At 42.7% G+C, this 25504-nt stretch overlaps 9 protein-coding genes across 9 annotated transcripts; 4 read left to right on the forward strand and 5 right to left on the reverse strand.

Moving 5' to 3' along the window:
- Window positions 1–3008: 3008 nt before the first annotated feature.
- On the forward strand, window positions 3009–5676 carry Bfra_004340 (putative geranylgeranyl pyrophosphate synthetase protein; the record flags this gene model as incomplete). The annotated part of the gene is made up of 10 exons (XM_037334746.1): window positions 3009–3324; window positions 3397–3428; window positions 3480–3727; window positions 3777–4293; window positions 4345–4461; window positions 4511–4665; window positions 4736–4896; window positions 4959–5060; window positions 5115–5263; window positions 5338–5676. 10 exons carry the CDS (start codon window positions 3009–3011, stop codon window positions 5674–5676), a joined length of 2136 nt encoding a protein of 711 aa, XP_037193280.1.
- Window positions 5677–6343: 667 nt separating this feature from the next.
- Window positions 6344–8478, reverse strand: Bfra_004341 (putative sphingomyelin phosphodiesterase protein; the record flags this gene model as incomplete). Its single annotated transcript, XM_037334747.1, has 4 exons — window positions 6344–7014; window positions 7061–8057; window positions 8117–8203; window positions 8341–8478. The coding sequence occupies 4 exons, from the start codon at window positions 8476–8478 to the stop codon at window positions 6344–6346; spliced, it is 1893 nt and encodes a 630-aa protein (XP_037193281.1).
- Window positions 8479–10258: 1780 nt separating this feature from the next.
- Bfra_004342 (putative zn 2cys6 transcription factor protein) lies at window positions 10259–12665 on the forward strand (the record flags this gene model as incomplete). The annotated part of the gene is made up of 4 exons (XM_037334748.1): window positions 10259–10277; window positions 10401–10892; window positions 10943–12499; window positions 12556–12665. The coding sequence occupies 4 exons, from the start codon at window positions 10259–10261 to the stop codon at window positions 12663–12665; spliced, it is 2178 nt and encodes a 725-aa protein (XP_037193282.1).
- Window positions 12666–14525: 1860 nt separating this feature from the next.
- Window positions 14526–17764, reverse strand: Bfra_004343 (putative exportin 1-like protein; the record flags this gene model as incomplete). The annotated part of the gene is made up of 6 exons (XM_037334749.1): window positions 14526–15556; window positions 15609–16892; window positions 16948–17038; window positions 17135–17413; window positions 17465–17554; window positions 17627–17764. The coding sequence occupies 6 exons, from the start codon at window positions 17762–17764 to the stop codon at window positions 14526–14528; spliced, it is 2913 nt and encodes a 970-aa protein (XP_037193283.1).
- A 451-nt stretch (window positions 17765–18215) lies between these two features.
- Bfra_004344 (putative small nuclear ribonucleoprotein e protein) lies at window positions 18216–18637 on the forward strand (the record flags this gene model as incomplete). The annotated part of the gene is made up of 3 exons (XM_037334750.1): window positions 18216–18380; window positions 18438–18528; window positions 18582–18637. The coding sequence occupies exons 1-3, from the start codon at window positions 18243–18245 to the stop codon at window positions 18635–18637; spliced, it is 285 nt and encodes a 94-aa protein (XP_037193284.1). The 5' UTR covers window positions 18216–18242.
- Window positions 18638–18770: 133 nt separating this feature from the next.
- Bfra_004345 (putative 5-formyltetrahydrofolate cyclo-ligase protein) lies at window positions 18771–19581 on the reverse strand (the record flags this gene model as incomplete). The annotated part of the gene is made up of 2 exons (XM_037334751.1): window positions 18771–19411; window positions 19482–19581. The coding sequence occupies 2 exons, from the start codon at window positions 19579–19581 to the stop codon at window positions 18771–18773; spliced, it is 741 nt and encodes a 246-aa protein (XP_037193285.1).
- Window positions 19582–19819: 238 nt separating this feature from the next.
- Bfra_004346 (putative protein rot1 protein) lies at window positions 19820–20938 on the forward strand (the record flags this gene model as incomplete). Its single annotated transcript, XM_037334752.1, has 4 exons — window positions 19820–20044; window positions 20120–20234; window positions 20306–20484; window positions 20570–20938. The coding sequence occupies 4 exons, from the start codon at window positions 19820–19822 to the stop codon at window positions 20936–20938; spliced, it is 888 nt and encodes a 295-aa protein (XP_037193286.1).
- Window positions 20939–21422: 484 nt separating this feature from the next.
- Bfra_004347sa (putative isocitrate nad-dependent protein) lies at window positions 21423–23070 on the reverse strand (the record flags this gene model as incomplete). Its single annotated transcript, XM_037334753.1, has 2 exons — window positions 21423–22770; window positions 22829–23070. The coding sequence occupies 2 exons, from the start codon at window positions 23068–23070 to the stop codon at window positions 21423–21425; spliced, it is 1590 nt and encodes a 529-aa protein (XP_037193287.1).
- Window positions 23071–23675: 605 nt separating this feature from the next.
- On the reverse strand, window positions 23676–25141 carry Bfra_004347sb (putative isocitrate nad-dependent protein; the record flags this gene model as incomplete). The annotated part of the gene is made up of 5 exons (XM_037334754.1): window positions 23676–24467; window positions 24524–24646; window positions 24697–24783; window positions 24906–24971; window positions 25055–25141. The coding sequence occupies 5 exons, from the start codon at window positions 25139–25141 to the stop codon at window positions 23676–23678; spliced, it is 1155 nt and encodes a 384-aa protein (XP_037193288.1).
- Between the last annotated feature and the right edge of the window lie 363 nt (window positions 25142–25504).

Raw genomic sequence — 25504 nt, forward strand, 5'->3', positions numbered from 1 at the left:
GGTATAGGAGCTTGTTGATGATTTTCGGTACTGCTAGAGGCTCGTGAAATGGTGATGCAGATAGGCAGTTGATTGAATCGGGTTGCAGAAAGGCCAAACGGATAGAGCCTGGGGGAGGAAGAAAGCTCGGTAAGCTAGAAATGGTGGTAGAAATCTGTTTTGGATTTATCCAAGTTGCTATGATTCAAGTAAGTGTTATCTGGAAGGAGGGGGAAGGTTGTCTTGAAAGATATGAGAAGAATAAAAGCAGTGATAAAGTGATTTGATCTGAAACGAGATATTTGAAGTACTCAAAGAGACAAAAGCGATCAAGAATTATTGAGAGGTAACTAGGAATGTGAAGATTGGAAAAGGAGTGGCGTAGAGCTTTTCAGTAATAGTAATACTTTTTGAATCGGCAGTGCTGGGAAATAGAATTATTCTGGAAGTTCAAAGGTCATTTTTGGGAGAGTGTTTTATCTGAATGGCCTAGGTGACGGAAGGTGAATCAACACAGTGATTCACTTCTTCAAAAAACAAGTAAATAAGGACAGCAATTCACTTACAAAGTTTCAACTTCTACACGAAATGGTGAATTAATCACCTCTACCAAGATCGATTATGATCATACCAATTAGCAAGTACATACACAAGTTTTAATACGCTAATATCAAAAGCTATCAATATATATATGGCACGCTGGAAGCTACGAAGGCAACATGGCATGTGATGCAATAGAGAGAGAAAGAGAACATACTGGATCTGTACATACGGATGAAAGATCTAGCACTAATAGCACCGATGCGTTGAGGAACTAAGAACCCAACTAGCTTCCCGGTCCATATCATCTACTTTTACCGAGATTATACAACTCAGCCCTACAACCACTTTCATTTCATATCTTTGCAACTGAGATGACTCGAGCTCAAATAACCTACATCCATGCGGCATTCACTGCCAACTTGAGATCAGAAACTCAAAATGTCCGCATTTCAAACATGGACAAACCACCTGCTCGGAAAAAATGACTGAAAGCAAGGAGGTCTAGTGGAGAAGCTCTGATTATGGCTGTATACTTTTCAGTAGTGATTCGGATCTATATTTGATGAGTTTTCTGGCAAGAATAATACAGATGAGGAGGCATCTCTCACCACTTCACCCCAAGTCTTACGATATCCCTAGTTTCTAGTTCTTCTATCTGCAGATATCTGTTACGCTTCCTATAAGATTTAGGAAGCATTGAATCTCTCGGGAACTTCGAGTGGTGGTTATGAAGAGAGCAGTATATGAGCAGCTAAGCATCGGTACTGTGAAATGAATCTGGAATATAAAAGACAGAGAAGACCTACCAAGCTACACTAGAAGTCACAAACATTGAATCCATCACCAAAGCTGAGATGGCCTCCATTTTCCACACTCTCTCGTCAGAAGTGTCACACTCTTAGTGACGCAATCAATCTTATGGACAACAAGAACCGAGCCACCACCGTTGATATGATTATCAATTGTCAGAATAACAGCTACTGGATAACAAATACGCCAAGAAGTGCATTTTTCAGAGGCCATGGCAAAGTCTATGGAAACGTTATCTTCGAGCACTTGCAAAATTTGCTATATCATCCGCTACCTCGATTCTTGAAAGTTTTTCAGAGTCGTCGACGGCGCAGTCAAGAATAATGATATACCAACACAAAACTTTTAAAATAGACCAACTAGTTTCTAATCACTCCGATACCTGATGCGGTTTTAAGTATGAACTGACTCACTACCACTACCTCGCTTATTCATGAGGTCCATTGAAGAAGCACTAAATGCTTGACAGAGCGTCAAAGTGAGCGAGGTCGAAAAGAAACGCTCGTGTAACGACGTGCGTAGCTGATGCCCTCTCAGTTACCTTCTACCTAGAATAAAATGCAATAACAGGGCATGAGTGGATAAGGTAACACAACAGGGATGCAAATGCTAGACTGAGTTGAGAGATATTCAGGGCACTAAAGTAAAATTTCTACTCGGTGTTATCAACGAATGCCGGGCAAGATGTTCGATTTTACCAAAATAAGTTAGAACAACAATACAAATCTCAAATCGTTAATTACAATACTAATCCATAGAAACAAATCGATTCTTGAGATTTGTTTCCACGATATAGTATGTTTCTCTTAACCCTTTTAACCGGAATCATGATTCAATTATGAAATAGGCGGGTTTTGACTAGTTTTGGCGGGGAAGTTCGCCAATTTTCAGCCCGACATTCATTTGCATGTACAACATCACCGAGTAGGATACTGCATCTTGTCTTGCATGATATGCACATATTCAGCTCAAGAACGTCATCAAGGGTTTTTGCCCAGGTGTTCTCGGCTAATACTAACCAGGATTATCTCGCAGTCATACACTAACATTGTTGTGGCTGGCTGATCCGATCACCGCGGAGGTCAACAATTAATTTAAGAATGTTATATCAAGTGTTATTATGTATTGAAAACTATTTCCAATACGAAAAGTAGATATCGAGACGTGCCAAATAGGGTGTTTAAGTAACCATTAATCCAATTTCGGGCTATCTTCAAGATAAGGAACTATTGGAACAAGGTATTTATGATTCGTAGCGCAGCTTTGTGTTTCATCGAACTAGCTGAATAGAGCCAAATCATGAAGATCCAGCTTTCCAATCAGTCAAAGAGAGAACTTTCAACCATGAATGCTGTAGTACATACTTCTAGTTAGGAATGTGACATTCAAAACAGAATTTGATCAGATACCAGGGCTCTGATTGGTCAAGATGAGGTCGTTTAGGTGGGATTAGTGTATGAGCATTCCACTAAAAGGATATGAGTTCTGAATGTGCATAAAGTCTCTACCATATGACAAGGACACAGTGATGGTGGATACCTGGTATCGACCACTCATATCTGCCACGGATCGAACCTGTCTATATAATTCTGTATACAAGTGTTGAAGTTATCCCCAAATGTTCATAGCTTCGAATTCAAACACCATAGTCCTTTTGTGTGTCTCTTCAAACAAAAATGGCTACTCCACGACAATATCGTAACTTACCGATTGAGTTTAAACGCTCAATTCCCCATCCTGTTGAAGCTTTCGAAATTGACCCTGATTTCCCGTACACGTTTCGCCCAAGACTTCACGAGGCAAATCAGACAATCGAAAATGCGAGCTGGGAGTGCCGTGAAGATCTCAAGAAAGCTGACTGGAAAGGAGCACTTGCCGTCGGCTGTGTTAATGAGATAAGCGGAAACTTTGGAGCAGCGACTTTCCCCGAAGGAAAACTAGATCGAGTCATTCCCATGACTTACGTATCTGAATATGCATTCATCCATGATGGTAAGTGATTTTTTATGGTGACGAATTCCTAATGGAAGGGGCTGGAGTTGACATTTGATTGAAATTCTCAAGAAATGGTGGATGAGAAGGATACCCCTGAGGAGGTAAGAATTGAGAGAAGCCGTGGTAGAATTCAATTTTGAACACATTTATAGTTCGAAAAAGCCCATCAAACTATGCATTCATTTATCGGCAAAGATCACCACGACAGAAGTAATAGTATGATAAAGAACATCCAAGCCCGAATGGCACTCCAGATCTACCAAGGGGATCATGATGGAGCATCCCAATTCTTTGAGGTCTATCGGCCATTTTTAGAGATCAAGTCTCCACAAAGAGATTCTAAATCATACAAAACTTTGGACGATTATTTAGTATGGCGATTTCTTGATGCCGGGGGTTGGTATGTTATCTCTAACCAATAATTCTGTATACAATACTGACGATCATAGGATTTTCAAGGAGATGCTTTTTTACACTGCAGACGTGAATTTGAACAACGATGAGATATCGTCTCTAAAGCCGGTCATTCTCCCTGTCTTGCAAGCTATGGTACTGACAAATGATTATTACTCATGGGATAAAGAATACAAAGAATACAATCGTACTAATGGGAGCATGCCAATGGTAAATGCTGTCTGGCTTCTCAAGCATCTACATGATGTTGACAACACTAAAGCCCGGGGACTCCTTAGAGAAAAAATATTGGACCTTGAAATGCAGTACTGTAATATCAGGGACGAATATCTTCGGACACAAACCACGAGTCCAGATACGATACGATTTTTTGGTCTTATCGAGCTCGCGGTGGCGGGCAATCGATTTTGGCATGCTACTTCTAAACGGTATAACTCATGGGCTCCGACTCCAGTTTCGAAGACAAAGACGAAGCGCTCCGCATCTCAAATCGAAGCTATCGATTTTGATGGCGAACGTGATAGTAAACGGTCTAAGATTGAATTAGATCAGGTGATTTCGACTCTACACACGCCTCTTGAAAAATTCTGATAGTTTTGTTAGATTGCAAGCAATAATGATGTATCGTTTGCTAAGACGCCTGAAAGCTTGGAGGTCAAAACTCCGGATACAAACGGAAACTTCGATTCTTCTAGCTTCAGTCAAAATGGTGCAGATAAGGTAATTCTCAAGCTTCAAAAGTCCTCCTCAACAGTACTGAATCTTTCAGATTGTCCTAGAGCCTTACAAATATATTTCATCTTTACCAGCATCAAACTCAAGGAATGCATTACTCGACGCACTCAACTGTTGGTATTTTGTTCCACACGAGTCCTTGGAAATCATTCGACATGTCATTGGAATCATCCACAATACATCTCTAATGTAAGACAAACGATTGATTTGCCAATCATCAAAAAGGCGTTTCTTCAATTCCAGCAATAACATTATTCAGATTAGATGATATTGAAGACAATTCCCCTACACGCCGCGGATGCCCCTCAGCGCATGAGGTATTTGGGATTAGCCAAGCAATTAATTCGGCAACATATCAATATGTGAAATGTCTCGAGTTTGTCATGGCTTTGAGCAAGGAATCTATTCATTGCTTTACGCGTGAGTCACATTCATTCTTATCCACCATGATTGCAAACTATAATTGATCTGAACCTTTATAGACACTCTATCGCAACTACACATTGGGCAAAGTCAAGATTTACATTGGACATTCCATTGCAAATGTCCCAGTCTGGAGGAATATTTCAAGCAGACCGAAGACAGTGCGTGGAATATCTGTGTACATTTTTGAATCGAAACTGACATCACAATCTCAGAAACAGGAGGGCTATTTCGTATGGCAGCAGGTATGATGCGTGCTGAAGCGACTAAAAATCGTGATGTAGACGCGGATATATTGATGAGAAAGCTGGGAAAGTACTATCAGCTTCGAGACGATTATAACGATCTCATTTCCAACACAAAGGTACGTTTTAACTTCGTTTGACCGAGACCCAAACTTTGACACCCGTGCCTAACTTCCAACTGGTAATCATCTAGGAAGAGGATAAGAATCTAGATACTGTCTACAATGATCTCGATCAAGGATCTTTCACCCTCCCAATCATTCACGCTCTTGAGAAAGAAGCCGAGAACGGCGATGCGAAACTTCTCAATATCCTAAGATCGCGAAAATTGAATGAAAGGAAAATGTCTTCAGAAATGAAGAAATTGGCAATTTCAGAAATGGAAAATATGGGAAGCTTTACTTACGCAAAAGCATTACTGAATGACTTGCATGTGGATATTGAACATGAACTCAGAATGCTTGAGAAAAGGGCTGAGTCAAGGGAAAACTGGATTTTAAGGCTGATGTTGTATCGTTTGAAGGTTACATAGATTCTAATGTAGGTTTTGAATCGATCTGATGCGCAAATTGTTTAAAGATATTAGCTTTTCTTCTTTACTCTAAATTTATGCTATATCTCGTGCTAGAGCTTCTATTTTAAGGTAAGAAGATGTATCTAGTGGGAGCTAAAGAACAGGCAGACGAGTCATATACAGCGTTCAGTGATTATTCCTGTGCTTCACACAAGCAATGTTGGCTTTTCTATGATACTGAATTCTTATTTAGCCACTAAACCAGATCACTAGCTTCCTAGAGCTTTGATTGTACGGAGTTTCTCATTGAAGATGAGATTAACAATTAGCCAATGCGAGAGAGATACTTGAAGCAAACCCAGAAAACAACATCAAAGTGTAAAAGAAAGCATTCCTCTGTGATACAGAAGAGCAAGTAACCAACTGCAAACATTACTTCCGCTTGGTTTGAGGGATCGCAATACCTGATCCGACTTACTTTTATGCTCTGACGAAGTCCCCCTGAACAACTCACGCATTCAATAGCTGCTCAGACATGTGACAAAACTTCTGGTTCGGGTATACCGCTAAGACTATTTCACAACATCGAGCATACACATATCAAAGTATGACATGCATACTCATCAATTCGAAGCCCAACCTCGAGGTTTGAAAAATTGCATCCTCCTCTTATCATCAAATCTTTCTACTTCTTAGCCTTCATTTTCGCCATCTCCAATGCACTCTCCAGCAATCCCTCCTGCGCCGCCAACTTTGTAAGAATTGGCCTAATCACACTACCCTCACAATCTCCCCCGAGGGTTTCCACTACGTCGCCAATTCTTCTCTCTAATCGCTCGCCCCCTTCACTTCTCTTCCTGAAGCTAATACCAGGCTTAATAGTCGCACAATTATATTGACTCTCCGCCGCTTTCAACTGACAGATTTCCTCCGTTGCACAATCACCTGTACAAGTTTCTACATTATACCCTCTTGTTTTCCGCGCAATATATTGGTTGAAAACAGTAGGGTTACTTGCAAATACGGTGGTGAGATTGTGCCAGAAGGCGGGAGTTAGTTCTGCAGTTGTGGAAGTGAGAGGTGGGGTTACTAGAGGGCCATAGGCAGCCTTAGCAGAGTAGTATGGTTTCCATGTTGGAGCTGATTGCGTGGATGAGGTGAGAGAGAAGTCTGCGATGTAGGTTGTGAAGTCAAGAATACCGTATGTTACTGGATCTACGGAGTAGACGCGGAAGGCGGGATAACCGGAGGTGGGAGTCATGGAGGGAATGATGTAGGACACCTCGAGAGCATTGGCTGCAGTTTGGGCGCTGTAGTTACTGTATGTGATTTGGAATTGGTCGCGGTGAGTATGACCTAATTTTGTTAACGAGTAAAAGATGGTAAGTTAGAAAGAACTTACCGAAAAATAGAGCAGCAATAGTAGCGGAATATCTTTGAGTGATTTGGTTGAAGTAGTTCGAGCCATCGTGAAGTGCATCATTAGACCCCATAGGCATGTGTCCAATAATATAAACTCTTTGGCCAGCAGTTTCAGCAGCCTGAAGTTCAGTGACCAACCATGCCAGCTGTCCAGAAGGATCAGTCTCCATAGTCGCTTCGTAGAGCCAATAGTTAGATCTGTAGTAGAGATTGGTATTAATAGAGATGATCCTCAGGTTCCCTCCTGGTAGGAGCGTCGAGTATGCGCCAAAGCTATCGGCTGAGGAAGCAGCAGTAGAGCCAATAAATGGTATCCAATTCGTGGAAAGAGTATCATAGACCCATTGATTAGTCGTGACGCTAACTGCTTTTGGGGGAAAAGAATTGACCGGTGCCGATTCATGATTTCCGGTAGTTGCAAAGAGATTGTTTAAACCCGACATTCGACTATAAGCATCATTTATATCCGCAATATTGCCAGTCGAATTCACAAGCCAGACAGCACCTTCAACTATGTCACCTGTGAAGAGTGTTGCTGTAGCATCTGGAGCGACCTCCTTTATAGCCGCGTACATACTCTCTTCCAAGCTTACAGGAGCATCGCAGTTGTAGTTGCCATATTCGCCAGCTGGATAGGAGTTATTACCAGGCGCATCGGCGGATGTATATGGCCTACAGCAGATAGGCTTTGTGCAATTGGTGTTCGCTCCAACTTCATACTCGTGATCCACGTGAATATCGCTGAAATGTACGATTTTCAGGGGTGTTTTGCCACTAACAGTTGGACGCTGGGTAGCAGGCTTGGGACTTGGAAATGGAACTGTATATGGAGTAACAGCAGGAAAACCACATAATCCAAAGAATGTGATGCAGAACAATTGTGAAGTGTGTGACCCTAAGGTCATTTTTCTCAAGTCTTGTGCAATAATTGGCCCCTCTAGGCCAATTGCACCTGCGCAAACATCTGAATCCTCGACCTTAAGGCAAATCAGCAAAATATTCAACCAGGAAAAACAACAACAATAGGAGAACTCACGCCAGCCAATTTACATATTTCAGTCAAAGTGTCAACAAAGACGGTATCTCCAAGAGCCGCGACGCCTTTGAGTAGCAGTAGTATCGCCTGTTTTCACCAGCATTAGTTTTTGATCAGCAATTAGAGAAATGTCCCCAATAAAGTTCGAGCAGAGGCTTCTTCATATCCATCACCAAAATCGGCAAAGAGATAAGCACATATAAACAAATGTATCATATACTTACGTTGCATCCCGCACAAGTAGTTGCTGACTCAATAGCTTCCCATATATCGCCAGTTGTGTCATCTTTAACCAGCTCTGCAGCATCAGAGACTGAAAATATCGCTGCAAAACACAGATATATGATCGACAGAAACTTCATCTTGAGCAATTAGCAGAGATGAAAAAAAGCATAGCCTTCCATTTCACAAGCACTTGGCAGTACGTTTTATACTTAAATGGTCGGTAGAAGGTGCTGCAGATGGTGGGTATTACCCAAATACCTCTGGGGGATAGAATTGAGAAACGAGAAGAAAATAGTGTATACTTTGGACCGAAGCGTGTAATACACGGGATGATCTCTTGTTAATTATTGGTTCATACTGACATTATTATTAGGATTGACAGGGGCAGTGAAAGGATCCTAAGAATAAGTTGATAACCATGCTACCATGTTACCTTATATCTTTGCTGAAGCGCCAATGAGCAGTGCAGAGAACCGATTTTTACATAGTTTTATCAGGTACCTTCCAATAATCTACAATCTCTACACCGGGGTTGATCGCCTGTTTGAGGTTCTACAACATGTCATAGGACCCATATACCCCACGATTGATACCTGCCCCTTGTGCGTGTTGTGAATGCCTTGCATATAACCTATAATCTGCCGCTAGTATACCGGTGCTTGGTATCACGGTGTCAAATGAGTGGACGAAACAAAAAGCAATATCGACAATTTATATCGAGGGAGCTTCCTATTTAAGGCGACTGAATCCACTAATAATAATGAATTAAGACTTTAGCCTACTAGTTAAAGAAAGGGAACTTTCCCGGCTCAGGCCGGAATGCCACAATAATAAGCTTATCGCCCTGATCTAGAGTAACTCCAATGCACAGGTCCAAGAGAGGAAATGATAATCAATGAATTCAGTGGCAGCCACCATACTGGTATACAAGTACTACTAGCACATGCAAATTAACTTCGTCCGGTGGGTCGAGCCTAGGTTCATTTTGTATCAATTCGTGGAAATTTCGGATGTTGATTTATTTTTCTCGCTAGAGTTGTCTCTTGATTCGTGTCAATGACTAGAGATGAAGATTGTAGGAGTCTGCGAGGCGTTCATGATCTGGTTGCATGATATGTATCTGTTTCATGCGTCAACGGCGTTCAGGTCGTGCAAGCCCTATCGTGGATAGTCACGGATTCTAATAATGGATTAAACGTTGCAGAATGGCCCTCGAAACTGTAGTTCCTCGATCTTGTTGAATAGCAAAGCACAGTAACGTTGACTATGGCTACCTCATAGCTCAACTGAGCATTCAAATCTGCGAGCGACTTCTAATTTGTCTTTCAACCCTCCAGAAAATGAAAAGCCGCCCATTCTGTCATGAACAGGGCATACGTAGATTGACAAAGCATTGGTACATACTATTGTGATGAGGTGTCATAACGTTTGCGCAGTAGGTAGTTTGGTGTTAATGGAGATTCAGATCAATGAATGAGTGAATGACTTTAGGGAAGTGAATCCTTTATAAGTGAAAAGACCATTCTAGTAGAATTTCGCACCTTTTAGATACATTACTATTCTTTTGTTTTGATGCTGAATTTGTGAAAGGAGTGGTCTTCAAAGAGTTCAAAAAAACAAACACAGAACAGGAGTACTATGAGACTACACCTCCTAACAGTACAGGTTTGAACGGTGGCTGAATGTGGGTCATAACAGTATTGAGTGGTTCGGGTCACCGTATCTAGTGTCAGCCCCCCACTCGGAATAATAATTAACCCACTCCGACTCCCCTTACACCGCCAACACCTTTTACTTGTCGGTGAGGGATTAAACTGGCATTACTCGAATCCTCAACTCTTCAACTCTTGTTGATTATTCTTGAAATAAGTCAATCCAGTATCCAAACAAAAGAATCAACGTGATTAATACGGCAAGATGGGTCGCAAACCTAACCGTAAGTTGACCCCGTTGGAAATTTCTCGATAGCTTCAATTTGAAGCTCTCAAAAACTCGAGTCATCCCCCACCGATCTTTCATCTTATAAACAAGAATGTTTACTGACTACAAATATCAACAGCGTTGATTCTTCAGTACTTCGAAAGAGGTGCAAAGTTAAATGATTCCAGCAATCGCTACCATCATACTTGCAGAGCTTGCTCAGAGAAATTCCCTAAAGGAAGACTCGACACTTTGACAAGTCATATCTGCAGGAAGTGCCCCGCGTTGGATCGCGCTACGAAGCAGCGGCTTGTTCTTGAGTTTAACAATCTCCCCGAGATTGCAGATCGGTCTAATAACCAGCATCTAAACATTCAAACTGCAAACAATCAACAGACGACTGCCATCCGTGGAAGACCATTTCAAGGAATGACACCGCTTGAAACTTTGGCAGAAGTCTCCAGGGACATGGCTGAGTCGGAGCACCGCAACCACCGGCCTGGTAATGGAAGTCCTCTGGGCGAAAATCAAGCAACAGTGTCTCGTGGAGATAACCTTGAGTTACAAGAGCAATACACTCTTGACAATCCACCTATGAGTTACGAGTCTCGCACCCAACGCGACAGAAAGGGTCAGTGCAAATAATGTTTCTATTGCCTGTCTGATACTAAATTCTTCCAGGTATTAATCAAAAAGGTCATGCCAATGAACATGGTCTTGGTCGCTCTCAATCTGCGTCCCCAAATTCGATGGCTGCTACAGCAGCAGCAGCAACTAGATTCATCCCATCCATGGTGGATCCTCAGTTGTTGAGCGAAGATGCAGTCGCCCAAGACAAATTGTCAGAAGACAAGTTGACTCGACAACTTGTTGAAGCAAATGCCATGAGCGATAGTTTGTTCAGTGGAAACTCTGACAACCAACAACATTCTTGGGGTATGATGGACGTTCCTATGCCAGCAAGTCAAGTCGCAGCACTGCAGGTTCAAGATCAAATGGCTCATATGAGTCAAATGACTTACCCAGAGCACAACCCCACCGAGAATACGTTCGAAAATGGTCAGTCACAAGCACAAAGCCCAAAAACTCATACTCGAATTGCTATGAATCCAATGACCACCGAATTTAGCGCCGAATATGGTAATGGCCAAAAGGCGACCAAACCCAAAGTTCGAGGAAAGTTCAATGAAGGTCGCAGAAAGGAGGTTTCTGATATCAGGAAGATTGGCTCTTGTCTTCGTTGCAGAATGTTGAAGAAACCATGCACTGCAGGAGACCCATGTGATACTTGTAAGGGCGTCGAGAGTGCTCGTTTGTGGAAGACACCATGCATCCGAACACGAGTTGCACATGAGCTCTGTTTGTACTCTGCGAAGCTTCATGCAGTGCTTGCTCACCACCAAGTCCTTGCCGCAAAAGGTTCTGCAACGTTTCAAAGCTCACTTTACCAAATTGAAGTTTCTCACTACCCAGGAACCACCATTTACGCGTCATTTCCGTGTCTAGAAGCACAAGATGATGAAACTGGACTCACATCTTTTATCCTTGACACGGATAATGACGATCTTTCCACCAAGCTTGAAGCATATGCTAAGCGCATGATGCCGATCTTTATTGAAAATGAGCCTTCTCAATTCATTCGGACAACTCTTCAAACTGCTCTTAATGTTTCAATTCAGAAGCAAGACAATTTCCTTAGCCGTGCTCTAGAGTTTTGGGCAATTGTACACATATTCGTCGATTCGGAAATTAGATGGGAAATGTGTGCGAAAACTCCAGGTCTACCTGATGAAGAAGCTGGTCCGACCAAACCCATTCTTTCAACTGAGAGATCGTTTGCTATAATTCACACTCAACTGAATGCTGCAGCCGAAAATAAAGCATCTCAAATGTGCAAGGGCATGTTGAATGAGCTCGAGAGACGTTTACTTAATAAGTCGTCGAAGTATTCTTTCGAATTGTTCTTAGTCACCGTCATCATTCTCAACTGTGTTGAGAAGTCCACCTGGCTTTTCAAATGCTGGGAGGGTGAAGACTTTCATGGACAGTGGCCACTTGACAACCCTCCTCAATCTTATGCTAACCAGGGTGACGACCTCATTAACGTTCTTCAAATGCTCTTAAGAATGAGAGATATTCCACCAAAAACATTTGTTCGACCAGATAATGGTCTTCTTGCTGTTGATGATACATCTGATCAAGTCATTCGGGATTTCTTTGATCAGGTTCAACTTAGTTGTAAGTTCTTTTCTTCCGGACATGAGCTAGCATAATTACTAATCAAATATAAACAGTCACCGATGTTCATGATAAACAAGTCCGTCACTTCTTCGACCCAGCGGACTCTAGATCATATGAGCTTCGTTATATCTCTCGTCTCCTCGTTCCCCAAGTTCCCAACTAACGAATACCCCGTCTCCATACTCTCAAGTTTTCTTTCCTTTCCATTTCTGCATCTGGTGGCTCCATATCTGCAACATTTTCGGCGTTCCATGACTTCCATAAAGAAAGGCGCATCACATACAGGTTTCATAATTGTGCATATGGGTGGATAACTTCCTCTGGTCAAGGGTTGGTTGGGAGTTGTGATCAGCTTGGAGTTTGTGGTGCAAATTTGTCAGATTATTGTCTTCGATATATCCCAATTTCTCGTTTTATAAGCTCGACACCTATCATAGTAGGCTGTCTGATCAGTCCTTTGAAACAGACATTGGACAGTCCTCTGAGACAGACATTGGACTCACATCTATGTACCCTTGCTGCTTTTTCGCTTTTCCTTTTTTTTTGGCTTCTTCTAGAGATACGATACGATACGTACGATGCGTTCTCAGCGTTACAATACCATGTTCTCGGCACCCATTTATACTTTCAGACCGACTAGGGAATCAATGTTGCCGGTCTGAGCTGTAGGTAACATTCAAGAAATGGTTGGCAATGCCGGAACGGAAATGTATGTTAAAATGACTTCAATGAAATGAAATAGATAATAAATTTACAAAAATGAAACGTAATGATCATGTGGGATTTAATTATTTATGGTAAGAACCCGAGTCTTTGATGCTAAGCCTGTGAGTTGGTGTGTGTCTCGAAACTCTGGACTATTGTCCAGTATATCATTCTTGCAAACATACACTCCAAGCTGGAGATGGAAGATTGATACCTAGGTATCACTTTTCCCATAGCTATATCCATAACCATATCCACAATCTCCCTGATAACAAGCAATCCTATTCTTACTCCATTCAATCAATCAATCTCCTCTCCCTTCACTCCATTTATATCCTAATATTTCTCAAATATCTACATTGCATATCTGTCTACATCAGAGCATTAAACCTGAGGAATTCTCTCATATGTTTTCGTACCCGAGCTCGGAGCTCGAAGTCTGAAGCCTGAAATACGAAATAGTTTATGAGATACAGGTTGTGAGCTTACTATAAAATATGGGTAATCTACAAATACTAATTAGAATCTTTATCAATATACCGTTCTTGTTGTCACATTCAATGCATGCTCACGAGGTATCCTCCTCTTCCTCCTTTCCTTACTGTGAATATCATATCATACATTCTACGTCAAGTCCTTTCATCATATCACATCTGGAAGAATGTTCACTTTCCAAAGTTCCAAATTTCATCTCGCATCCACAACTAGGGCGCCTGGAGATATTATATTATGCTACTTATCAGAAGTACTGCACCTACGAATCTGGAACATCTACAAGTCCCAATATTCAACCTTCCACACCGGGTCCTTGTACACAAGCACACTTCATCGAGTAAAATTAACTTATCAAACACAAGTGAACATGAAAACCACACATCATTTTTCCACAAGATAACATAAATTTCCTCGCTTCTAATTCCAGCCCAAACCCATCTTGCGCTTTTCCATTCCTGGCCACATCTCCGTCATTTCTCCATGCTATCACATATCACATCATACAATCATCTACAATCCACAACCCCAGCGAAGAAGGCCACGCAACATGCTTCTTAAATTGTCCCATTCCTTCACCTGTCCATATGACCACATAAAATGCCCCCAAAATGTACTCACCAATATTATCCCAACTCCGGTCCGAATCTGACCACTCGGGCTTTTCCTCCCGAATCTTTTCACCACGCTATAACTACTTTCTGGCAAGAAAAAGTGAAAATCCCCACCAGCCACCAACCCAATCGCTATGCCATCGCTACCACTGAAAATAGAGTCGAATACGAAAACTCTCCCTGAGTGTATAAATTTAACAATGAGAAGAGCTCTAACCACTATACTGAAACCTAGTGGCCTCAAGTCGGCCCAACCCATCCCTGGGAGCAACATAACGTCTTCGATAGGTATTCGTAAAGTCTTGCAATAAGCTACGAACCTTTCGAACACCATCAGGGCCGATACTCAGCTTTTCTCGAATACTGTTCATTAATCGGTCAATTTCTGCTTCCCTGACGGTTCCAGCTGGCAACATGCGTAGAATTCCATCAACCCAGCTGGCAGTTTCTTGTGGAAGTATCTCGAATAAACCAAGAAGAACGCCACTGCCATCGGTAAAGCAGTCTCCTGGGAAACTAATCATCATGCCTTTCATGATTCCTTTCACTAACTCATTGCCACTAGCGAGAATAAGCTGCCTAACCAGTTGTTGAATCTCAGGTGGATTGATGTTGGAGGCTGAACTTGAAGGATTGTCACCACCGTAGCTAATGACATCTCGAATATAGTGTAGAACCGCAGATAGAGGCTCGCGTTGCTCGAGATCTAAAGCAGCGATGGCAGCCCTGAATATTGGCGTAAATAGATGCGATCGAATCATCTTGTGAGGGTAGTAGAGCAAAGCATCAAGTAGAAGACGGTAGAAATCCTCGATGACGTCAGGGAGATCTTGGGGTGGGAGATCAGCCATGGCTTTCAACATCGCTGTCGACTGGGCTTCAAAGAAGGTGTAGATTGACTCCGTGGTTTGTTCATCGACGTGTTCTCTGTCCTCGGAAAACTCACGCAAGATAGCACTAGTAACCCAGAGGAAACAGCCCTGTCTTGACGCTGCAAAACCTTCTGCAAGTTTGTTGGCCATTTGAGGAAGGAGAGGAGCCATTGATGTTCGATAAGATATGATCATATATCTCCATGTGCGACAAACTCGTTCACAAATTGGAGTGAAAGTCATGAATGAATCTAAAATCGTCGACAGAATTGGGAAGATCTCTTGGCAGTATTTTACAGCTGGGTGATCTTGATTTGACTCAATCCAAGGAGTAACAATCTGTATGAATAAGGTAATCAATTGCATATGATCTAAACATTTGTCAGTGATTATCCGGTGAGTGCAACAGAAGAAAGTAATTACCAGCCACTTTAAGCTTTGATTCTTCATCGTTAGCTTGATTTGCCAAGGCCATTAGCCTAGACATCAATGGATCACAATATAATTTCATGAGTTGATATGTTTGTGATGGCGGTTGAACAGCAACAACAGATGCAACACCTTCTGTTAGCTCTTCTTGACTAACTCCAGGTAACTTGTCGAGAGTCTGATCGTAAAATTGTTGCAGTTGTACTACTTGCCCACCGAGTAAGTGTTTGCAATCACTGCAAATGAATTTCATTGCCATGGCAGCTGCTCGAACAATTTCCTTCGAGTCTGTTGTGAACGACGATACGATGTACTGGAATTGAGACTCGAGAAATTCAGGATGGTTGGAAGTCCACTCCGTGTAACGACCTAATACCATGATAGTTGCAAATCGAAGTTTTTCGTGATGAGGAATCTGAACAAGGAGAGGTATGATTTGAGGGAGTATGATGTCTTCATCCCTATCGACTAATCGCCCCATCGCACGCATGCCAAAGAGAGGTGCTTCGAGCTGTTGCCAATGTGGCACAGAGGCTGCTGTTGCCTGACCAGCATAGGAGCCCATCCACGCCTTGATAGCGTCGTAAACTTTCGTAAGGCATGGTGTAACGCCCATAATCTCACAACAGTCTTTGAGAACGTCTCCCATATGGTGACGGAACTCCCGAAACTTTTCCTCTGCATCCCTATCGCCATCAAACAAGTCCGTTTCATCTGCGCCATCGGCTGTAGGGAATTCCAGATGCTTCATCATGATGTCAACGAGACTAGAGTACACATCCACATATTGCATACGAGCTTCGATGTACATCTCAAGGATGAGATATAGTTTGAGTTCATACCAGAAGATAAAAGTAAGAGATATGGCATCCTTATCAAAATCTCTGTGAGTACACTCCAAGATTGCCTCAACCAAAGGTCGGAAGACCTTAGGCTCACGAGCAATCAAGACGACCCATGCTTCACCAGCTTCGGCGAAAATGCGAGTGAAGCCTTTGAACGAATCAGAATCTTCTTCTTGGGCAGCTTGCGCAATGCGAGGCTGAAGTGCTAATACACGAGGTAAAAGTATCTCGATGGTAGGCATGTACTCATCAACCTCACGAGTCTCCTTAAATACAGCACAAAGACAATCTGTTGCTGCTTCGAAGGAACGGTCGTTGTTCAGAGCATTAAATATTACCGGTAAAAGAGGCGAGTTAACTATGTCGGCGACAGGTACTTCGCGGAGCCAAGATGTGATGACTTCAAGTAATTGTGGATTTGTCGCAGCAGATTCTGTATGGTGTTTATTAGCGTCCTGCAACTGTATCCAAAAGCAATTATTACGTACCAGACGATTGTGCATATGCAATCAGCAGTTGTACCACTTGGGCGGTGTTATCTCCCAATAATTCCTGAGTTCTCTGTTGAAGCTCATCTTCCTAATTGACGCATTAGACTTTGATATTCCCAATAACTTCTCGACCTTTCCACATCGTTTCACATGCTTCGGGAATGGTGTATTTCGGCCCACATACTGTCAAAGTGATCTTTCGTCCTTCGGTGACTTCTTCTGGAAGAACTTTCAAGAAATCTAGAACGCAGGCGAGACTTTCTGCGGAGTTCCCTAACGTTGATACTACCATCGGCACTACATCCTTCCAAGTTGTCATCTGTATAGCTAAAATGGCCAAGCAAACACATAGTTGGATTCGAATCGGTCGTGGCCCTGTCGCAAACACTTTCAACAGCTCTAAAAGCTGGTTTCTTAGAGCTGGTAAGGAATCGCTTGGTATTTGTTGAACGTCATATGTAATCTACAAGATTAGATTTCAATCTGAATAGGTGGGGTTTGTGATCATGTATACCTTTCCTCTCAAAGTGGTAGCCGCAAAGAGCTTCGCATCTGGCTCAGCATTTGATGATAGGATGCCAATCGTGATCTGCCATGCCTCCGCCTACAAAAAAAGTGAGCCTGTGTCAACAACTAGTTTGGCGCAATAGTATTGAGACTAGAAAACGCAACCTACCGACTTCTGGAAACTCTCTAAGAAACTATGCGCCGCCTCTTTCTGTCCCCTCTGACCATCGCGCATAGTATTTAAAGCCGCAATAACGGGAGTGAAGGCATCTTGCGGCCCACTCCCGTTCGTGGCAACAGCGACCATTTTGATGGAGGGGTAGGTCTTGGGAGACAATAACAAATTAACGGGGAGATGTATTCATGTACAGTTCGTAAATGTATCAGCAAAGAAATTACCAAATACAGAGAAATCGAGAAAAGAAGAATTAAGTGTATCAGGAATCTGTTATGAAATTTTTGTGGTTGCAGGATTTCTTGGAAAGAATCAAAATGTTCTTTTGTTGTAGAAGTGATGGAGGGAGGGTTGACTTGTTCTGCCCGTTTAAGTTGTTGGTTGCCGCAGCGAAATAAAGTTTTAGTGCCGTTTTGGCAGCCTTGTGGAAAGACAAGCTTAAGGTGCCCGTTAACCAACCGCGTCGAGAATTTTAAATATTTGATCAGGAGTTTAACGGATTCAAACCCAACTCTCTCACCACTCAAGCTATCTTTTGAATAACAGTCATAGTCTTTACAGACTGTGTCCTTACGAGTAATCACTTTAACAAAAATCAACAAAACTCATCATGAATCGAGGCGGTGGAGGTGGCCGAAAGGTCCTTCTTCCCCCAATCAACTTCATTTTCAAGCTGCTCCAACAGCATACGCCCGTGTCTATTTGGTTATACGAGCAATTGGGAATCAGAATTGAAGGAAAGATCAGAGTGCGCGCAAAACCCCCCCCTCTTACGATGATACTTTTCTAATTGATGCGCTATCAGGGTTTCGACGAGTTCATGAACTTAGTGCTCGATGATGCAGTGGAGGTCAGACAAGCTACAAAGGATAAAGAAGAGAGTCGCAGGGCGCTGGGTGAGTTTTCAGATTATGTGAATTTTAAGGAACAGTTTACTAATACGATATAGGACAAATTCTCTTGAAGGGTGATAATGTTTCGTTAATCCAGAGCGCAAGTGGATAAGAGGTTATGGGAGGGCGTACATTCAGAAAGGGTTGTTACGAGAACAAAAAGTACTGTAAGACCTGGACCATGAGTTTTAGGGGAGTTCTTCGGTCATCTGGCTTTCTATCGAGTTGTTTATATTGAGGTGGATCTATTCTCTGGACACAAGACCATCTTTAATCTCACCATCTCCCAACAATAGTCCGTGGAGAAGACTATCATGCTCTCCTACTGGTACTGAGATTTCTGCTCCAGAGTTCAAGAATTGCTCCTCAAGAGCCAAACCATAGAGCAATACATTTGTTCCTGGATTCGCTGCATCTGTCATTTGTGACCCTGACTGCTGCCTGTATCGATGCAAGAAGTAGTCATAGAAACCTTTTCCATGACCAAGGCGTCTTATGAAGTTGCTTTTAGGATCAATGTCAAAGGCTACCCCAGGCAACAGTATCATATCTAGACCACCTTTGCTCGAAACAGTCTTCAGTATACTTTCTCGTTCATCCACAGTCTCTGCAGGGATCGTGGGAATTCCCCAACTATCTCTTTTCAAGGCTTCAAAATCTGCAAGGCTACGTAGGTCCACCATATCCATCAAGGAACGAGGTGTATCAGGTGACTGAGAAGTAGATTTATGAAGGTAAGGTACGAAGACCTGTTTGCCAGATTCCAAAGCGTGCCTTACAATTGCATCAGTTTGTAATTCCCCAGTCGGCATAGCAAGATATATCCCTATTCGCTTGGCCTGTTGATATGGCTTGAAATTGATGAGTCTGTGAAGAACAGCCGCGCCTAATCAAATTAATGAACCGGCAGTATATAAATGTGAAACTCATTCTCCAATATGAACCAGAATACTTACTTTGAGTATGTACGGACTCATTTGTAACTGTAGACAGAACCTTTTTAATCGAGAGACGGAGCTCCTTCTTGCTTGATTTCAATGCTGCTGATGAAGCCATTGTTGGTAGGTATGAAAACTGCTTCTTGGGCCAACCACCAATCGCTGAACAAACACAACCTTGAAAGGTTGGAATATAATATCAGAAAAGGACACTAGACTTATCAAAGCTTATCAATTAGCCTAATGATGATGAGAAAAAAAAGACTTGAGCAATCAAATAGCTAGAATATTTAAAATGTTGCTATTTTTAAGTATTTGCAGTGGAGGCTGCTTGCGGTGGCGCTAGATGTGGCTGAATGTTTATTAGCGATGTTACGAATTCCATCCCTAAATGGAAGTTCATGCTCGCAATTCAAAAACTTATTCATCGACAACTACCATTCAGCAATATGGCACCACTCGTTTTGCCGTCAGTATTAATCGCGAGCGCATATTTACTGTCAACCGTATCCGCCGAGCCAAATGTAGCTGAGCTTGTTGGAACATGGTCTACAAAGTCCGCCGCAGTGTTGACTGGCCCAGTACGTTTTTATTCGTAAATCAGGATGGCTGGATCATGAAGATTGCGATTGGCACGCGCTGACATCAAGAACTAGGGCTTTTACAATCCAGTCAATGATACACTACTCGAGCCTACTCATACCGGAATCTCATATTCTTTCACCGCAGATGGCTACTATGAAGAGGCATATTATCGAGCGATCTCAAATCGTATGTATTCCTTCACCACACTGGAGCGAAGACGATTATTGCACGAAAGAATATCACTAATAATACCGTAGCTGCGAAACCGAGCTGTGTGTCTTCGATAATGCAATGGCAACACGGTAAATTCGTCTTGAACTCGGATGGATCTCTTAGTTTGAATCCCTTTAGTGTGGATGGTCGTCAATTGGAATCTGTTCCATGCACTGCCAGTACCGCAACATACACACGATACAATCAGAGCGAGACACTTCAGGTTTGTGATTGCGCTCACCTATTATACTGGTTATCGATATGTGGGAATACAAACAAGATCGGATTGCTGACACTTCAACCATCAGAAATTCCAAGTCTACACGGATCCTTATACGAAATTAACTCGACTTGATCTTTACCAATTCGATGGAACACCCGTGAACCCGATGTTTTTAGCATATAGTCCTGCTTTGATGCTTCCAACTGAAACCCTCAACCCTACAACTTCAGCAACGTCAACTTCGAGCTCTAAAATGAAGCGGTGGCTGGGATACGGGGACGAACCCGAAGAACCTACAACTTCAGAAGGCTACCTTCTTCCTCTCAACAAGAATGCCAAGCACATAAGTCGCGGTATCGAGCAACCTTCACTTATCAACCGCATCGATCTTGACCTCGTTTGGTGGGCTGGAGTTGGATTGACCATCTTTGGAGGCGCAGCATACCTGTTATGATCACTTTGAGGCTGCACGATAGACTGTATTGTTGGATGTTTGTAAATTTGAAGGATTGGGGTCAGGAGATGAGGCATATATACCAATGGTGTCTGCAAACCAAGCACGGTGGAGTTTTTTGAGGGGTACCTTTTTCTGGGATATAAGAACTTTTGGGTGGGATTGATCCTACATCCACACTCAAGCAAGGCGTTGGAATTTTTCTATTGCGCGGGTTGTAATCTTTAGAAGTTTCTTTCCTCCCGATATTTGTGCTAGAAATGTCAACTGAAGTAAAAAAAATCCCGAATCTTGTATTATGTTTCTAGAATTTGATTGAGTTGACGCAGGGTTTGGCAAATTGCTAATCGTTTGAAGATTATATTAACTAACTTTCTTTTCGAACTTCTAAGAACACTACCGAAATAGCCTGCCATTACTATCTTTTGCACAAATTCATCTTGCAATCTGCTTTTTATAATTTCATATCATAAAATCATCCAACTCAGGAAGTGAAACAGCTTTCCCAGTCACCACCTGCAGTAGCAAAGCTCAAACTGTCCACAAACTTTGACAATCCGCATCTGCCCAATTCATCACCACCACAAGTTTCTAATGGTAGCACGCGATCGTTGACAATGACTCTAACTAGTTCCTCACTCTCTCCCGCACAAGTCATCTTCTCGACATACATCCTCGCTGCAAATGGTACCGACCAACTGGCCGAATAGCCATTCGTTTGCAACGCATCTTCTCTTGTAGTGTTTGATAATGCGCTTGTGGAATTATATAGACCGAGAGCGGAGAATATCCCAGTCATGTCGTTGTCATGACTGAAATCTGCATATAATTTGATGGACTTGTCAACGGGGAATGTGGCCGGATCGTCATCTAGAGTATGGTTCGTAGAAGTATGGTCTTGGAGGGGGGAATTTGTAAGGCGGGCAATCAGCTCGTTGGTGAACCCTACACCCTGTGTTGGGCCCAATGGGTTGCCCCAAGAGTATCCGTAGTATTTACCAAGGGATTGGTAGTAGTCGTAGGCTTTCCAGTCGGCAGCCGTGAAGATCTTGCAAAATGGGGAAATAATTCCTGTGGGTGAGGCGACAGTATTGAAAGGGCAAAGATCCATGAAGTATATGGTATCAGCCATCGTGAGGTTGACACCGGGGAGGTTTGAATTAAGACGTGAAGTGATGTTTGGGGTGAAGATTGATGCCCACTTGGCTTGAGCAGAGTCCCCAATGGTGGAGTCAGGCCCATCCTCGAAAACAGTACAGAGACCATGGTCGAGAGTGTTGTTGCTTCCTGTATCTTCACTGATAATAACGATGTTGAATGGGTAGCTAGCATTCGCTGTGGATGACGAATCTGCCAAACGAGCCGAATTGAACCCCTGCGTCCAGTTTTGAGCAGACTCAACGACACGATCTTGACCCGAAGAACGAACAAAAGGAGTGATGGATGAAGCTAAGGACTTGTACCTATTATAATACTTGATACCGGAGTTAATGAGTTCCTGTTGTCCAAAGACGCTAAGCTGGTCGGCTCCTAGGGTATACTTATAGTCCTTGATGAACTTATAATCTGCTCCATAGGACGTGGTAGTATTTTGAATTCTCTCAACAAGAGCCGTGTATGTTGCTGTCTTGCCAGCTGTGGGATCTCGTGCTCCATGACGAGACAAGATTTGAGCAAATGATATTTCACATTGATCAGGGACTGCGGCACTAATCTCTGAGGGAACTGAAAAATATGGAGAATATTGGCCCCAATAATGTGAGATCTCTGGTTGACAATAGTATCCAGCATTGATAGTATCACATGATGAATTGGTAGGTAGACCAAATCCTCTATATCAGTGATTAGCAAGAGAATATATAACAAGGGGAAACTTATAGATAAACTTACACTGCTGCCCAATAGACAAACCCCAAGACTACAACTGCTGCAATACCCATGTTGATAACTTTTCTCCTTGATCCCTTCTTGAATCTTCTCAGATGCTGCTCAAGACTCTCGAGAATATCATCCGACTCTGTGCTAGTAACTGGATCTGATTCTTCTCCCGACGAGGGCAAAGGCTCATACTTATACCTTTCTTGTCCTGCCATAGCACGTCGTACAGCAGTGCGCTTTAATGAGCGCTTCATCTTTGCGGCTCTGTTCTCCCGTCTGTTTTCCCGTCTGGGCAAAATAAGAAATCTAGAAGCTTGAATTGGAAGTTTTCATTGGCTAGAATGTCAGTTGACGAGAAGGTCCAATGTTAGCATTCGCGGCCTTTCACCCGTACCTTGCGATTTATGAACTTTCAGCGCAAGTACGGAGGATTTGTTTCTTCAGAGCTTCCTAATTCAAGATTCAAATCGAATCCGACTGGCAAGTATCATTGATGCGTTTCACCACGTGTGGTGATCCCCAAGGATGTTGTAGTTGACCTGCATTACCGAACAAGAACCGAACGGGTTCGAGCGATTGTGCGACCACGTGATTCATCAAAGATGGGTGGACAGGGGCAAAATTGCATAGAAATTGGAGAAATGGGGGTTAAATTGAGTGCACTCAGATATTGCAGAATGATATGTCATTTTGATAGGCACCTAATTGACAAATTCCGCAATAATTCATAGACAATCACCTGTTAAAAGCAAAAGTTCCCCGAGTAATCTTGTGAGATTTAGTATTTTATGAACAGTCCGGGAATTTTATGCACTTGATGGTACAGTCTATACTCCCCTAAACCGGGTATCTAATGTATCTACAAACGGCTGATAATCGCTCCAGCATACTCATGAGTCTTGGACTTTCCGCCCAAATCACCAGTCAAGGTCTTACCTTCTGCCAAAACATCGAAAATGGCAGTCTCTATTCTCTTTGCGTGGTCATTCAAACCCATGTGTCTCAACATCATGATGGAACTGAGGAGAAGAGCGGTAGGGTTGGCAAGAGCCTTGCCGGCAATATCTGGAGCAGATCCATGGACAGCCTCGAAGATAGAGCACTCATCTCCAATGTTTCCGGAAGGTGTAAGGCCAAGACCACCAATAAGACCAGCGCACATATCTGAGAGAATATCTCCGTAAAGGTTAGGCATAACCAAAACTTTGTCGTTGTATGGAGTTGGGTCGGTAACAATCTTCAGGCAAGTGTTGTCAAGTAATTCAGAGTCAAACTCGACAGCTGGGAAATCCTTGGAAACTCTGTTTGCGGTGCTCAAGAAAAGACCATCACTCATCTTCATGATTGTGGCCTTGTGAACAGCTCGAACCTTCAACTTGTTGATATCTTCGGCGTATTGGAATGCGAATCGTAGAACACGCTCACTGGCTTCCCTTGTAATAAGCTTAATGCTTTGTACGACTCCGTCTACTACAACGTGCTCAATACCAGAGTATTCTCCCTCAGTGTTCTCACGGATAAGAACGGTGTCAACGTTATCGTAAGGTGTCTTGTATCCTGCGATTGAGCGACATGGTCGAACATTGGCGAAAAGGTTGAAAGTTCGGCGAAGAGTAAGGTTCAAAGATACATGACCTTTACCGATAGGGGTCTAATGTAGATTAGCACCAGGCGCAGGCGAAAGACTGATAGCTGGGATAGACATACTGCCAAAGGACCCTTCAAAGCGACCTTGTTTCTGTTGATACTCTCGATAGTCTCTGCGGGGATAGTGGTCTTTCCGTCCCGGAGTTGCGGGGTAACGTCAACTGGTTCCCACTTGATCGGTGCCTTTATTCCGTGTCAGAATTGACTCGAGATCCTTCAAGTTTTCTCCTTACCTTGGCGGCTGTGAAGATATCCTTCACGGATTGGGAAATCTCTGGACCGATACCATCACCCTCAATCAAACTAACTGTGTAAAGTCCCTTATGAAATGTCAGTGTCCGTATTCCGAGAAATTCCCATAGTATACAATTGTGCCCCTTCCGTTCCGTTACAAAGTGGGCAGTATTGGAACCATTCTCTGCTGGTTGGGGAAATGCCTTACATCTGATCCCTTTTGACCGTGGAATTGGGCAATCTTGGGTTTCTCGGTAGCATATGTGCGGCGGGCCTGCAATCATAAACAGTAAGCATGTGGTTCGAATGTTGAATATGCAATAGCTGCATGGGAGCTAGAACTAAATATATTCTTACCTGGACAGCGGTTGGTTTCCAAGCACGTGAAGATACTTGGATGCACTGTCTTCGCGCAGGAGCGCCAAAAGATCTAATTGCTAACATACTGTCTGCCAAATGAATTCTCGCCGAAAAATGCAAGAATATATCGGAAGAGGAGGGGAAAAGAGAGTAAACAGGTCCAAATGAGTTTAGGGAAAGAAGATTTGAAGTCGCGGCTAACTTGCGGAAAGTTGCTTTTTTCCTCAAGTAATGGGTTGCTACTTTGGATTCCGCTGTTCCCACTTTCAGCCGTTTTGGCCCGGAACCATTGTCGGCAATTCCCGATTTACGATACTGTACCTAATGAGTATTGATGCTCAAATTATTAATGAATGAATGATACACGTTCATACATTGAATTGAACGCCGTGAAGTAGAACCTCGACAAATTATAATATATTCCATAAAGTCAAGTTCAATTCAGTT

The sequence above is a fragment of the Botrytis fragariae genome, assembly GCF_013461495.1.
Source record: "Botrytis fragariae strain BVB16 chromosome Unknown tig00000050, whole genome shotgun sequence".
NCBI lineage: Eukaryota > Fungi > Ascomycota > Leotiomycetes > Helotiales > Sclerotiniaceae > Botrytis > Botrytis fragariae.